The 15426-nt window shown below is 40.0% G+C and overlaps 3 gene segments (V, D, J or C); all 3 read left to right on the top strand.

Moving 5' to 3' along the window:
* Positions 1-42: 42 nt before the first annotated feature.
* On the top strand, positions 43-1530 carry LOC131364600 (immunoglobulin lambda constant 6-like). The segment is given in 3 exon segments: positions 43-71; positions 364-416; positions 1075-1530. Coding segments are annotated over 3 exon segments (402 nt in total).
* LOC131365018 (immunoglobulin lambda constant 6-like) lies at positions 1227-6608 on the top strand. The segment is given in 3 exon segments: positions 1227-1355; positions 3889-4085; positions 5909-6608. Coding segments are annotated over 2 exon segments (387 nt in total).
* Positions 6609-9524: 2916 nt separating this feature from the next.
* LOC131364599 (immunoglobulin lambda constant 6-like) lies at positions 9525-11253 on the top strand. The segment is given in 3 exon segments: positions 9525-9601; positions 10087-10139; positions 10798-11253. Coding segments are annotated over 3 exon segments (450 nt in total).
* Positions 11254-15426: the final 4173 nt, after the last annotated feature.

Genomic DNA, 15426 nt, shown 5'->3' with positions numbered 1-15426 from the left:
GTTAAAGTCACAGCGCTATAAACACTCCCAGAGCACTGAAGCATGTGCTGCCAATGCAAAGTGTCGTCTAAGTATGGAAACACCTTTACCACATTCCAACAATCTTACTGTCATTCTCACACTACTACAGAGTTATTAATGCATAAATACGTGAATTGGAGAGAACTTGAAAGATTTCTTTCATTTCTTGGAGATTTTCAGGAGTTAGGAGTAACTAATGATATAACTAACTCATAAAGAATTCATTAATGATACAGTTGTGTTCTGTAAATATAACCACAATTAGTTAACGCTCTACACACTGTGTGTGTGTGTGTCTGTTCACTGTAGTGTGACAGAAGTTTTTAAACGACGGCTTCATAGGAATGCATCACTGTGGTACACCTTTGGTGGAGGAACCAAACTGTCTGTGGGCCGTAAGTAACCTGTTTATTAATTACTGAAATGGAGTGTGTTCAGATTCTTCATAAAAATTGTAATGGTTATAGTCCATAGGTTTGTCTTTCGTCTTTAAATTCCCTTTAATGAAATGTGATGTTTAGACAAAAATTTGTTCTGCTTCTCAATTTTTTTTTATTTTAGAGGTTTCACAAAATGTATCTGACTATAGTACTAAGAGTTCACTTTAATTTACATTGAATGTACGACCAAAACATCTATCGTTGTTTGTGAAAAGTACTGTAACAGTGTTTCGCTGATTATTTCTAAAAAAAATAATCTCAGAGACTCTGACTGTATGAACAGATGACCTGAATGCTAGCAAGATTTTATTTAAATTATAAATTTGTTTTAATTTAAATGTTTAATCATATTATAAAATATTATAAAATATTTATTTTTATTGAATGTATAGTGCAATTAAATTTGAACTATCAGAGTTCACAATAATATAAATCATTATAGCTGTAAGATGTAAAAGTATTTGAATTGAATGTGAAACGTTTGTGATGCTCCACTGATCTCAGTTCTGCTCTGTAAGATATAAAGGGAAGTGAAACACACACAGTGAGCTGAAACAAAGCCTGAGTGACTGACAGCTGTCCATTCCTGTCTCACCTCTGTGTGTGTGTGTAGGTGTCACCCAGCCCAGTGTGACGGTGCTGCCCCCCTCCAGTGTGGAGCTGCAGCAGGAGAAGGTCACACTCATGTGTGTGGCCTACAAGGGCTTCCCCTCGGACTGGAAGTTGAGCTGGAAGGTTGATGGCAGCAGCTGGAGCTCGGGGGAAAGCAGCAGCACCTCCGTTCTGAACGCTGACGGCTTCTACAGCTGGAGCAGCACACTGAGCCTCCACCCGGAGCAGTGGAGGAACAAGGTGGTGACCTGTGAGGCCTCCAAAGACAACCAACCTACTGTGGTGAGCACAGTGAACACAGAGCAGTGCTCAGAGCTGTGAGATCACACACACTTTACTCAGCTCACCTTCTACTGCTTCACTGTGTGGTACATGTGGCCTTTACTGCTCAAATCATCCTCTCTCATCATTTCATTTGTGTTATTAACATGTGAGCTCACACACTCCTCAGTTTAACTCAGCTCTTCTTCTTAATTATCACCTAAATATGTGTTAAGTGTGTGGATCACTGCAATGTCCTGCTTTGAATTATTAATAAAAGCTTTTGAATCAATAAACATGCTCGCTTTTTATTGCTGATTATACACATCATACACAAATCACCAGTGCATCTGTCTCAGTATCTGCTGTAGAACCTGATCAATCATTAGAAAGACTAATAATAAAAATTGGTGTGTAGGGGATCAGATACAGCAGAAATCAGATACTTGATATTTGGAAAACTGTGATATTTCCAATTGTGACAGTAAGCACCATAACTGAAAAAAACTACACCAGGTTACGTATGTAACCCGGTTCCCTGTGAACTGAGGAATGAGACGCGGTGTCATGGCTGACACTGTGAAAACACTTTTATGTCTGAAGCTCTGTGTGAAATCACGCAGATTTATCAGCTCAGGTAGGTCATGTGACAAAGGGTTAGGCACTGGCAGGAACATAAAAGTGAGTCTATGTAACATTACTCCAGCTTCAACTGTGGGTGCCCAGGGTATGGCTATTGCCTCATGCCCTTTTCAGAGAACTGGATTACATACGTAACCTGGTGTAGTTCCCTTTCGAGGGAACTCGATGCTGTGTCATGACGCTATGGGAACGGGAATGCCAACGCCGCCACATGCCAGGAGATGTCTTGGTTGAAACCCAATGCACCGGAGGTGGCGGGGTAGGCAGCACTGGAAATGGCCTTAAAGGGGAATCCCTGAGAACCTGTATGCTTTGTGGCACAGAGGTCTAAATCTGTGGCCTGGCAGAGTTCAGACCTAAATGGTGAGCCTCTTCCCTCAGATGAGCTCCTATAGCAGGTCAGCTTGGAACAACTGCAAATCTGCCATTGTGTGCAGAACTGCAATGGATTAACCTGCAGGATCGTAGGCCTTCTCTATAAAGCCAGTTTGTCCCAACAGTGCCTCAGTGGGAATGCGGACATGCTCCATGAAGCCATTGAAGGGGAGAGATAGCCTGCAAGCTTTTCTTCAAACCTAGGCATCGCTGCATACCCCTGTTCATCTAAGTCCACAATGGCTGAATAGTCAGCAGTGGCTGAGGAGAACAGTCAAGCAGAATAAAGATTATTCCACAACCTTGACTCTTTAGTGTGGAAGTGTGGAAAAAAGTGAGATGCCTGCATAGAGGTGGAAGGCAGCGTAAAGTTAGTCAGAGATTGTCAAACTCATAGCGGACAACACTAACCTTTCATCCTGTCAAACTAAGCTAAGCTTAGCAACAGCACATATGATCACCTTCAGGAGCTTTGCCAACACCACAGAATTTCAAATGATGTTTGCTCCTTGTTGCCCACATCAAGCTCCTCAGAGTCCGATGAAGACAAAAATTCCTTGTTCGGGTCAGGAGAAATCGCAAAACGAGCTCCCGGAGCTGAAGTGGGGAAATTCGAGTCAGGAGAGAGAGCAAGAGAAAGGGGAACACCCCTCTCTCATTCCGCCTCCAATAACTCAACCTGCGAGATCCATGATCTAATTCGACAAGCTGTGTCAGCAGACGAGGGACCCGAGTCATGAGGCGCAGGCGCTTGGCTGGAAAAAACAATCAAGCGAGAGTGGAGTTTACAAAGAGGAAAAGTTTCGCAACATACACAGCCAGCTCCCTCGAGAGCCGCATGTGCACGGTTCGATTTACAGTTGATGGTGACAGTTTCTCTGGGAAGAAACAGTCAGTTAGGCTGTTAGCTGTTTCACCTCCTCTCTGTATGCTGACTCATGATTATTGCTCATGAAACTCAACACAGTTGTGCCATTAGTAAACTTAATGATGTTGTTTGAGCTGTGCGTTGCCACACAGTTGTGAGTGAGCAGAGTGTACAACAGTGGACTGAGCACACAGACCTGAGTGGCCTCAGTGCTCATTGTGGCGATCTTGGACATGCTGCTCTTGATCTGCACTGACTGAGGTCTTACAGTCAAGAAGTCCTGATCTAGAGGCCCAGCAGACTCAGCTTTTCAGTCAGATGCTAAGGAACGACTGTGAATGACTGTTAGGTTCCACGTATGATGTGTATATTGTGTTTATTTTTCACTCTCCTTTCCTTTTGTGCTATTCTTTACTCTGCCTCTAAGTCAGGATTATTGGCTGACTCAGCTGTCAATCATAATTGTGACGTCATGACTTTCTGCCAATTTTTCTGTTTTTGTTTTGTTTATTTCTTTGATTTGGGTAACACTCCTTTATTTTCTGTGTGCTGAATCTCATATTCCTTCTTTTATTAAATGATTATTTGCACACTTTCACTTTTACTTGATGCGTCAGTAAAATCTTTTGAAGCACACCACTCTTCTGTGTCCTTTTTGATCTGTTCCAGACCCAGTAACAAATGTTACAGTATCATCCCTCTTTAACATCAAGCACGTAACAACGACACTGAAGATGTCTTCGGCACAGGGAGGGTGGTAGTGTTCTTGAGACATGTTGGTACGACAGCACTGCTCAGTGGAATGTTGGAAATGTCAGTGAAGACATCAACCAGCTGTTCTGCACATCCTCTGAGCACTCTGCTAGGTATGTTATCTAGTCAAGCAGCATTCTCTGGGTTAACTCTTTGTGGTAAGACAAAGCACCTGGTCACAGGGAGGAGAGGTTGTCTTCCTTGCTACCACATTGTTCTGCACCTCAAACTGAGCATAGAAGTAGTTCAGCTCATCTTGAAGGGGGCATCACTGTCACAGGTAGGTGAAGTTGTCCTGTAGTTAGTGATCACCTGGTTGCCCTGCCATATGCACCAGGTGTTGCTGCTGGCTTGGAAGTGGCTGTGAAATCTTTGGGCTTGTGCTCAATTTGCCTTTCTGATGGCCCGGGACAGTTTGACCCTTAATGTACTAAGGGCCACCTTATCAACTGCTATGAAGGCAGAGTCTCTGTTTCTCAGCAGCACATGCACCTTTGCAGTCATTCATGACTTCTGATTGGAGCATATGGAGATTGTCTTGGAGTCATGTCATCAATGCACTTGCTGATGTAGCAGGTCATTGATGCCCTAAGATTAACCACAGCTAATGAATAGAATGAATTTTATCTTTCATGTTTTCTGATAATCTGGAGTTAATGTCAAACACCACAATGAGTCATATCATTCATACCAAACTATCATTTATTAGTAAGACAATATAAGGGCAACTGGAAACCTGACCATTAGGTAGGAATGCTGTGGACATCTTGTGTGTTTTTGGAATTTTGCTGCAAGAACCATACATTCAGGAAGAGATGAATACAGAGCTGTATGAAAACCAGTCTTTGTGAGCAGGATATTTTAGCTGGAGTAAGTATGTAGGGTTCAGAGAGAACAGAAATGAATTTGATGAACTTGATATTTGCAATGCGGTGATGTTTTCAATAGTGACACTAAGCACCATAAGTGTGAGAATGACTAAAGAATTGAATGATGTAAGAGAAAACAACAAAAATGTGTTTATTCAGTTTATGAAGGAAAAGTCAGATCAGGCTTCTACAGGGTTTTAACTCTTTGAGATGATACACATGTTCTATGAAAATTTAATCCTAAATTTAACTACAGAGTTATTGTGTGAATTTTACTTCTGGAGTCAGATGGCGATTTTCTGGAAAATACCTTTAGGTCTAAGATGCATAAATAGGTGAATTAGAAAGATATGTTTAAATGTTTATGACAGATTTGTTTCAAGTGTATAAATGCAGTAGAGAAATAACAGAAATTCAGATTTTCTCTTTAATTCCATCAGGATTCAGACTGACTACAGAGGAGACGTAGAAGTGACCAGCATTAAAAAGTTATTATTTATTATATTTATGTGTCATGTATATTGTGTTTCTGACTTTAGAGAGGAATCTCATCACTAATCCATCATTCAGTGTTATTTCTCCTCCAGTCTTCTGCAGTGTGTACAGTACACTGTGCTCCATAGTCAGACCTTTTTACTGAAACATCACTGAGTTTAAACAGATGAGTGACTAAGATATTTCTTTTCATTTTTGCTTTGTGTTACTCTAAATAATTATCACAATGGAAATTTGTGTAGCAGTGAAACATAAACATGATTTTACCATTAAATTATAACCCATAAATAATTATTAAGATAATCTAAAAAATTGAACGGAGATGACTTTACCATGGTGTGATGGTTATTTAAGCACGGTGTGTTTTATTTAATAGATGGAGATTTTATTCAGCTGCAGTTTGGTTGGATAATGTTATCAGAATTGTGTCCTGTTGTACGATGAGCAGATAAACTACTGCATCTGCTCTACAGCTGAACTGAAGGACCAAATATCACCATGTTCAGTATGATAGAGTTCACATTAACATTAATCTAATTGTGTGTGTGTGTGTGTGTGTGTTCGTTCTTCAGCTGGTCCGATGGTGAAGCCCTCCGTGTCTCTGCTCCCTCCCTCCTCTCTGCAGCGCTCTGAGGGAACGGCCTCACTGCTCTGCCTGCTCTCGGCCTATTCTCCACAGGGGGCGCTGCTGAGCTGGACCGTGGATGGTGCTGAGGTGAACGAGGGGGTTCTGACCAGCACAGAAGAACAGAAGAATGGTGACTACAGACGCAGCAGCACCCTGACCGCCAGCAAAGAACGCTGGGAAGAGGCTGAGGTGTTCGGCTGTACCGTCTCCCACCACGACACCACTCAGGTCGCCTCGTTCCGAAAGAGCCGCTGTGAAGTCCACTAGAATTCAAGTGTACGCTTTAAACCATGCTTAGCAGTCTGAGGTGATGTCAGTGGTGTAGCTCTGCTGAAATAAAGCTTCAATGTGGAAAGCAGGTCTCCTTTTTCATTAGTGAAGTGTCTTTGGCAGAGATTTGGAACAGCACCTTTAACAGCAGGTCGAGTGCAGCGCTGTGTGTTGTGCTTGAGTGAGTTTAGCTGAAGAACCATGAACATCTGCTGAAAGTGGTGATTTATTCTGCATCTTAGTGCAGTTCATGCAAATGTGTGTGTGTGTGTGTGTGTATTTCACTCTTCAATCTGCCTCTTTATATACAACCAGGTGAGGAGGAACACTTTCACGTCTTATTTCTTTGATTGGTCAGAATTTGTAAACTATAAACGGAACTATAAAAATATTTAACAAATTTCGATAAAATAACTTAAAGAATAAACTGATGTTTGAGAAAACATTTAAAATGATATTTTCCCTGTTTTAATGGAAAATAAAAACCTTGATAAGAATGACACATCTACTGCTTTTTTCATATTTAAATCTTCTAATACTTGTAGTTGTAATCCATAATAGGCGTCAAGACACTGATTGACACAGAGAATGTAGACAGTTCCAAGCTCACACTATAACCCAGAAACTAGAACCAAAATGAAGAACTATTGTGATGAAATAATAAAAAAGAAAGAAAAAAAAATCAAATATAAAGAAAGAGCTCAATTTTTTTCTTTAATCTTTATTCAGTCTTGTTCATGTAGTGATGCGTCTATCAGCATCATCATGGCCCAGATACAACAGACTGCTCTGAGTTAATCATGACTTAACTAGTAAGCAGATAGTTACAGAAATGTTGTGTCTGACTTTTGGACAATCTTAAAGGTCCTGATGATATAAAATTCATGGAATATGTGATATACTTTAATCACTTTAAGATGAATGCAGTTAATCAGTCATTCAGGGATAAAAAATAACTATTTAACTAGAGAGGAAGTGTGTGTAATGTGCTACATCTAACAGGTATAACTTCTGTAATGCACTCTCTGTCTTGAGAAAATTTACATTTCCAGCATTTGGCATATTCCCTTATCCAGAGTGATTTACAGATGTAGAAGTGCTTTGTAATCTTCAAAAAAAAACATCCTCACTGACTAATAAAATATTATGAAGCTAAATCCCTGTTAGAGGAGATACTGTAGCTTTGGTTACTACAACAGCACAAATGGAAGTTGACTTTCTTTGAAGATAGACAGTGACTCAGCTTTTCAGTCAGCCAGAGGAAGTTCATTCCTCCACCTGGGGGCCAAGTCAGAGAAGAGTCTTAATGCAATATGTGGAGAGAAGCTCAAATGGCGTAACTCAAGAATTCTACATAGAGAGCACAATATTCTGACATGGAGAAGCTTCTTCAGGAATGTACAGCAGCTCAGTCTTACTGAGATTTAATTTCATTTGATGATCTGCTATGATGAGATGTCTACCAGACATCATGAAATCTGTGCAGAACCATATGATGAGGAAAGCCACAGAAGAATAAGAAAAAAAAAAAACTGTAGAGCATTCAGGAAGTCTGGGAGGGGTTTAAATAGATAGTGTTAGGTAAAGAAGGGATGGCTGATAGACAGATGAAGACCAGATCCAGAAGATGTGAACTATTATGTGTTAGAGGGAAGCTGCTGATGGTCACTTTAAAGTAGTCCAAGAGAGGGAGAGCAGGCAGGAGGACTGGAGGGTTGTCTGAAGAGAATCTTTAGTCTAAAAGTAGAGGAAGTGAGGTGGTCTCATGACTCAGGAGGATGACCGATGGATTAAATAAATTTTCATTAAAAAAATAAAACTGTTTAAGTTGAGGAGAGAACAAGAGGTGTAAGAAACTACAGACTGCCTCAACCCAGATTCCACTCCACTGTACACATCAGAAAGAGTTCATTCCCAAAAAGGCTTCGAAATCATATAGGAATATGTTTCTTTCAATTCAGTTTGTCTGTATAGTATTTTTATATTGGCTTAAAGCAGCAATACCAAACACTTAATCCAATCAATTATAAGTATGGGAATGGCAGGAGGACATCATGGACCATCACTGAACAAAGGGTATAAAGTGACTGTGATTACAATTTAAAGATATCCGACTAGAGAATAGTATCACCCGGCACTCAATTTACATTTAAAGTGAAACTCATTTAAATTACAAATAGGAAACACAGTATAAAATGTTTGAACAGGATTTGTCCTGTGTTCTTTTGACTCATATGAACCCAAAATACTTAATGTATCTTGTCCCTGCTATGCTTCAGTAAACTTCTTCATTAAGATCTTCAACACCCTCATCTTTTTATTTTTCCTACAAGATGTGTGTGAGACTCACAGTATCCCTGAATCCTCTGCAGTTAACCAGGTGTCAGTCTGAACTAGGAAATAAAGAGAATGAACCAGGTAAATACAGAAACACTGAGAAAGAGACTGTGAGGAAAAGAGGACTTGGACCAGTGAATGAGTCAGAATCCATTGCAGGACCATAGTGTAACCTGAAACAGACACAGAGACTGAGGCTGAGACCAGATTAATAATAGGGATTGATTCTGGATGGGACATGATCCACCAAACAGTTTGAATTATGATTAATAGAAAAACAACAATCTAGAAAACTGCAGAACTATTTATGTTAAACTGTTGGATGTAAGGGACTGTGTGCAGTGTGCTGTGATGATTACTGAGAGATCTCTAATGTGAGTTGTGAGTTAGTGTGGTGTGGTTCCTCTCCTCCACAGAGTGTCATTGTGTCATATCACATCCTCCAACTCAGCACCTGCAGTCACTCCCAGCTGCAGCAGTTCAGTCTCTCTACAATCTGACTGAGGGAGGTTTTTGTACGACTCTATAACACTGTGTGAACCAGTAGCCAGTGATGGAATGCCAACTTTTACAGTAGTAATCTCCGGCATCTTCAGTCTGGACTCCACTGATGGTCAGAGTGAAATCTGATCCTGATCCACTGCCACTGAAACGAGCTGGAATACCTGACAGACGCTGATTTGCAAATTTAATCAGGAGTTTAGGAGCTTCTCCAGGTTTCTGCTGATACCAGTGTAAACGGTCAGCATTTGAGTCTCTGCCTACTGCCTGACTGGTTCTACAGTTGATGGTGACTGTTTCTCCTGGAAGAGCAGATTTCACTGCAGGAGTCTGAGTTACTGTGGCTTGACCTCTGCATTCTGAAAAATACACAATAACGCAGCATGAAACTGAAATATTCTAATAGAAACAATAAGTGTATTAGTATGAACAGATCATTGTAGAGATAAAATATGAAGCAGTGTCTGACCTTGAGTCCAGAGGATCAGTGTCCAGATGAAGACGGGGATGAAAGTCATGGTAGCTGTGGGTGAAGTTGCTGTAGCAGCAGCTCTCAGTCATGAAGTGTTAAAGTCACAGCGCTATAAACACTCCCAGAGCACTGAAGCATGTGCTGCCAATGCAAAGTGTCCTCTAAGTATGGAAACACCTTTACCACATTCCCCCAATCTTACTGTCATTCTCACACTACTACAGAGTTATTGTGTGAATTTTGATTCTGGAGTCTGATGGAGAATTTCTGGAAAATACTTTTAGGTCTAAGATGCATAAGTGAATTAGAGAGAAAGGTTTAAACTTGAAAGTTTTGTTTCATTTCTTGGAAATTTTCAGGAGTTAGGACTAACTAATGATATAACTAACTCATGAAGAAATCATTAATCATACAGTTGTGTTCTGTAAATATAACCACAATTAGTTAACTCTGTGTGTGTGTGTTTTTGTGTGTTTTTGTGTGTGTGTGTGTGTGTGTGTTCACTGTAGTGTGACAGAGGTTTTTGTATGACGGCTTCATAGGAATGTATCACTGTGGTACACTTTTGGTGGAGGAACCAAACTGTCTGTGGGCCGTAAGTAACCTGTTTACTAATTACTGAAATGGAGTGTGTTCATATTCTTCATAAAAAGTAAAAAGATTATAGTCCGTAGGATTTTTTTGTCTTTAAATTCCCTTTAATGAAATGTGAAGTCAGGATAAAGTCATTTTGTTTCTTAAATTTATCTTATATTAGAGGTTTCTCAAAATGTATCTCACTACAGTATTAATAGTTCACTTTAATTTACAGTAAATTTACAACCAAAACATATATTATGTTTGTGCAAATTACTGTAACAGTGTTTCACTGAATAATTCTAACTACATTTAATATCTCAGAGACTCTGACTTTATGAACAGATGACCTGAAGGCTAGAATGAATTAATTTAAATTATGAATCTGTTTTACTTTAAATGCTGTTTAATTACATTATAAAATATGTTTAATATTTCTTATTATTGAATGTACAGTACAATTAAATTTGAACTTTTAATGTTCACAATAATATAAATCTTTATAGCTGTAAGATGTAAAAGTATTAGAATTGAATGTGAAACGTTTGTGATGCTCCACTGATCTCAGTTTTGCTCTGTAAGATATAAAGGGAAGTGAAACACACACAGTGAGCTGAAACAAAGCCTGAGTGACTGACAGCTGTCCATTCCTGTCTCACCTCTGTGTGTGTGTGTAGGTGTCACCCAGCCCAGTGTGACGGTGCTGCCCCCCTCCAGTGTGGAGCTGCAGCAGGAGAAGGTCACACTCATGTGTGTGGCCTACAAGGGCTTCCCCTCGGACTGGAAGTTGAGCTGGAAGGTTGATGGCAGCAGCTGGAGCTCGGGGGAAAGCAGCAGCACCTCCGTTCTGAACGCTGATGGCTTCTACAGCTGGAGCAGCACACTGAGCCTCCACCCGGAGCAGTGGAGGAACAAGGTGGTGACCTGTGAGGCCTCCAAAGACAACCAACCTACTGTGGTGAGCACAGTGAACACAGAGCAGTGCTCAGAGCTGTGAGATCACACACACTTTACTCAGCTCACCTTCTACTGCTTCACTGTGTGGTACATGTGGCCTTTACTGCTCAAATCATCCTCTCTCATCATTTCATTTGTGTTATTAACATGTGAGCTCACACACTCCTCAGTTTAACTCAGCTCTTCTTCTTAATTATCACCTAAATATGTGTTAAGTGTGTGGATCACTGCAATGTCCTGCTTTGAATTATTAATAAAAGCTTTTGAATCAGTAAACACGCTTGCTTTACATTGTTGATTAAACACATCATACACAAATCACCAATGCATCTGTCTCAGAATCTCAATTCAATTCAATTCAATTTATTTTCTATAGCGCCTTTTACAATGAACAGTGTCTCAAAGCAGCTTTACAAAAGAAGAGACACAGAGAAAGGGGAGGGGAAAAATGAAAATAAAAAATAATAAAATAACTAAATAACTAGAAATAAGAATAAATTATGATATTTAATTATTAAACTATTTTATCCTTATTTTATCCCTAATAAGCAACACTGTGGTAACGGTGGTAAGTAAAAACTCCCTGGGATGGTATGAGGACAAAACCTTGAGAGGAACCAGGCTCAGAAAGGAACCCATCCTCATTTGGGTGACACTAAACAGTAAATAATGTAACTATAACTGATTAATGTCCTTTCTACAACAGCAATCAATGGCCCATGAGGAACTATTAGGTCAGTGTAGTTTCTGAGGTTATTATAGACACTAGTTCTTTGCTGTCACGTGCTGACAGATGAAATGGCAGATCTGTGACGGTGTGAAAGTCCCCAAGTGGCTCTGTCCATGGCTGTCTCCTGGTCCACACAGATCCATCCACAGCATCAGTGGGCACCACCAAGCGATGAGACTCCAACCAGGGGTAGGGCAGTGGTCACAGTGGAAACTAGCAAACACTGGGAGCTCAGGAGTGGGGTGTATAGCTTGACAGAGAAAGACAGAGAGAGAAGGAGAAAGCTATTAAGTATGACTCTGATCATGTGATGTTTAAAGACAATGTAGATTATGTATAAAGTGCAGGCAGGGACTCCGGCAAGACTAGCTATGACAGCATAACTAAAACGGAGAGCCAGAAGGTGACAGACATGAAGGCTTCCTGGGACATAAAGCGTCCAACCACTTCACAGTCAGCAAACCTGAGCAACTTGCGAGAGTGGTAAGGCGACAGCATCCAAACATCCCATTACACCAAACACAATATGTCCATGAACCTTCGAGATCTGCTTCTTTACCTAAGAAAACTATATATTAAAAGCTTGACTAAACAGATGTGTCTTCAGCCTAGACTTAAACATTGAGACTGTGTCTGAATCCCGAACATTAATTGAAAGGCTGTTCCATAACTTTGGGGCTTCGAAAGAAAAAGCTCTGCCCCCTGCTGTAGCCTTTGCTACTTGAGGTACTACCAAGTAACCAGCACCCTTTGATCAGAGAAGGCATGGCGGATCATAAAAGACTAAACGATCGCTCAAGTACTCTGTCTTGTCTGTGTTAAGCAGAAGGAAGTTAGTGGCCATCCAATGTCTAATATCCTGTAAACATACTTCTATCTTAATAAGCTGGTGTTTTCTCATCTGACTTAGCTGAAACATATAGCTGTGTGCCGTCAGCATAACAGTGGAAGCTAATACCATGTTTATGAATAATTGCACCAAGGGGTAGCATATATAGGGAGAAAAGCAGTGAACCTTAAACAGAACCTTGTGGAACGCCAAACATAACCTTGGTATGTGTAGAGATGTCACCATCTAGATCTACAAACTGATGTCGGCCAGTCCAATAAGGCCTGAGCCAGGAGAGGGCTGATCCTTTAACACCAACAACATGATCTAGCCTATCAAGTAGAACAGTGTGGTCAATGGTGTCAGAAGCTGCACTAAGATCGAGTAGCCCCAGTAAGGAGACACAACCCTGATCAGAAGCCAGTAACAGGTCATTTACCCAGTGCTGTCTCTGTGCTATGATGAGGTCTAAATCCTGACTGTAGAACTGTATCTGCTGTAGAACCTGTTCACTCATGAGAAAGAAACCTAATAATAATAATAATGATAATAATAATAAATATTATGATTGGGCCCAAGCAATGGCGCTATTGCCGACCAGGTGCACCAGGCAAAGTGGGCACAGTGGGTACATGCATTTAAAGGGGAAATACCAAAAGGACAAGAGTGAGAATTTGGGTCTAATGAAAGTGATCACAGCAATGTACACTGATGGCAAAAAGACAACTGCCTCTTCGTCTAAACTATATAAGGACAAAAGTGACAGTTTGGGTGTAATGAAACAGATCATAGCAATGTCCAGTGATGTCAAAAGGGACAATGACTCTCCCTCTAAACTATATTACTATGTTAGTTAAATATAGTTATATATCTATATCTATATCTATCTATCTATCTATCTATCTATCTATCTATCTATCTATCTATCTATCTATCTATCTATCTATATATATATATATATATATATATATATATATATATATATATATATATATAATATATATATATATATAGAGAGAGAGAGAGAGAGAGAGAGAGAGAGAGACAGTCACTCAGAAATTTATACACATTTCAGGAAAAAAAAATTTGTATACATATTTTAAACTAAATTTTTTTTTTATGTTATAGATTGATATATATGATATATGAATTTGTTGTGAGCCGTTTGAGCATCACAAAATCATGAAACTAAGCAAACTTACTCACAACCAGTTGTTCTTTCTATGTAAAATATTTTGAAACATTAGGACTTTCCACTGTTAAGATACATTCATTTTCTACTCCAGGGGGTCCTTGACTTACATCAGAATTCTGTTCCTACTGCGCAACGTAACGCGATTTTTGCCGTAAGTCGGAACTCACATACTGTACATAAGTTCCTATGTCACTCACCTATGCCGGCGATGTAAACAAAGCCGTCTTCCTCATCCACTCCTCTCGCCAACTAGTTCCCGCATGAAATTTGTTTTAACATCGCAAACGCCGTACGTCGGAATTATGGAACAAGACTTTCTTAATAAATTTATCGGAGATGGCGACAAAACGCCATAGGTCGAGGACGTCATAAACCGAGGACCTGCTGTATTATGTCCTTAATTAAATCCTCACCATAGCAACATCATTCATAATATCACAAATTCCTTCACTTTTTCACATCAGCCATGTCTTGCTATTATTCTGACTGATTTTCAACCAAATCAGATGAAAGTAAGAGACAAAACATTAGATTTCTAAAAGTGACACACTTCCTGCTGCCAGTTGGTGGCGCTTTGACTGAGACTAACAGTAGTCATGTCCGTGTGATCAGCTTTCTTCTCTTAACATAAAGTTGAGGTTTGATGTACATCACTCAATATACACCGAAGTTATTAGCCACTTCCTGTTTCCTTTTATTCGCCATAAGTTTGAGGGCTCCTCACGGCTGAATTGTTTGAGATATCAAGAATCCCTTCACAATTTTCCTCAATGTCTTCAGATCATATTGGACCCTGTTTGATCAAAATCATACAAATCCCCTAGGAGGAGTATATCAAATTCCATCGGGTGCGTTTTTCAAACATTCCAAAATAACTGACTTCCTGTTAAACAGATCCCATGACAGGTGGATGAACGTCATTTAGCTCAATGAGATCTAAATGTATACCGAGCGTCATGCATATACGTCCAAGTGAAGATGAGCTGTGCAGCTATATTTCTGACAAAAGTTCCAGGGGGTGCTGTGACAGCCCTGTGCCACGCCCGGGGACCAGCCACACTGGCCTTTCTCAGAAACATTTACACTCTCTATGTGAAATATTTTGGAACATTAGGCCTTTCCACTCGTAAGATATGAGAAGATTAATTTTCTTCTATTATGTTCTCATGTAAATCGTCGCCATAGTAACACGATTCAAGGTATTAAAAATTCCTTCACAGTTTCACATCAGCCATGTCCTGACATTATCCTGACTGATTTTGAAACAAATCAGGTGAAAGTAAGGGACAAAAAATTAGAGATTTCAAAAAATGACACCCTTCCTGCTGCCAGTTGGTGGCGCTATGACCGAGACTCACAGTTGTCATATCTGTGTGATCAGCTTTCTATGCTTAACATAATCCTAAGTTTTCATGTAGATCACTTAATGTACAGAGAAGTTATTAGCGACTTGCTGTTTCTGTTTATTCGCCATAAGTTTAAGGGCTCCTCATGGCTGAACCGTTTGAGATATCAAAAATCCCTCATCAATTCTGCATTATCAATGTCTTGAGATCATTTTAGCCTGGGTTTGGTGGCGGTTGTATCAATGTCTT

This window comes from Hemibagrus wyckioides, linkage group LG14 (assembly GCF_019097595.1).
Source record: "Hemibagrus wyckioides isolate EC202008001 linkage group LG14, SWU_Hwy_1.0, whole genome shotgun sequence".
Taxonomy (NCBI): domain Eukaryota; kingdom Metazoa; phylum Chordata; class Actinopteri; order Siluriformes; family Bagridae; genus Hemibagrus; species Hemibagrus wyckioides.
This window is presented reverse-complemented; position numbering and strand designations above follow the sequence as displayed.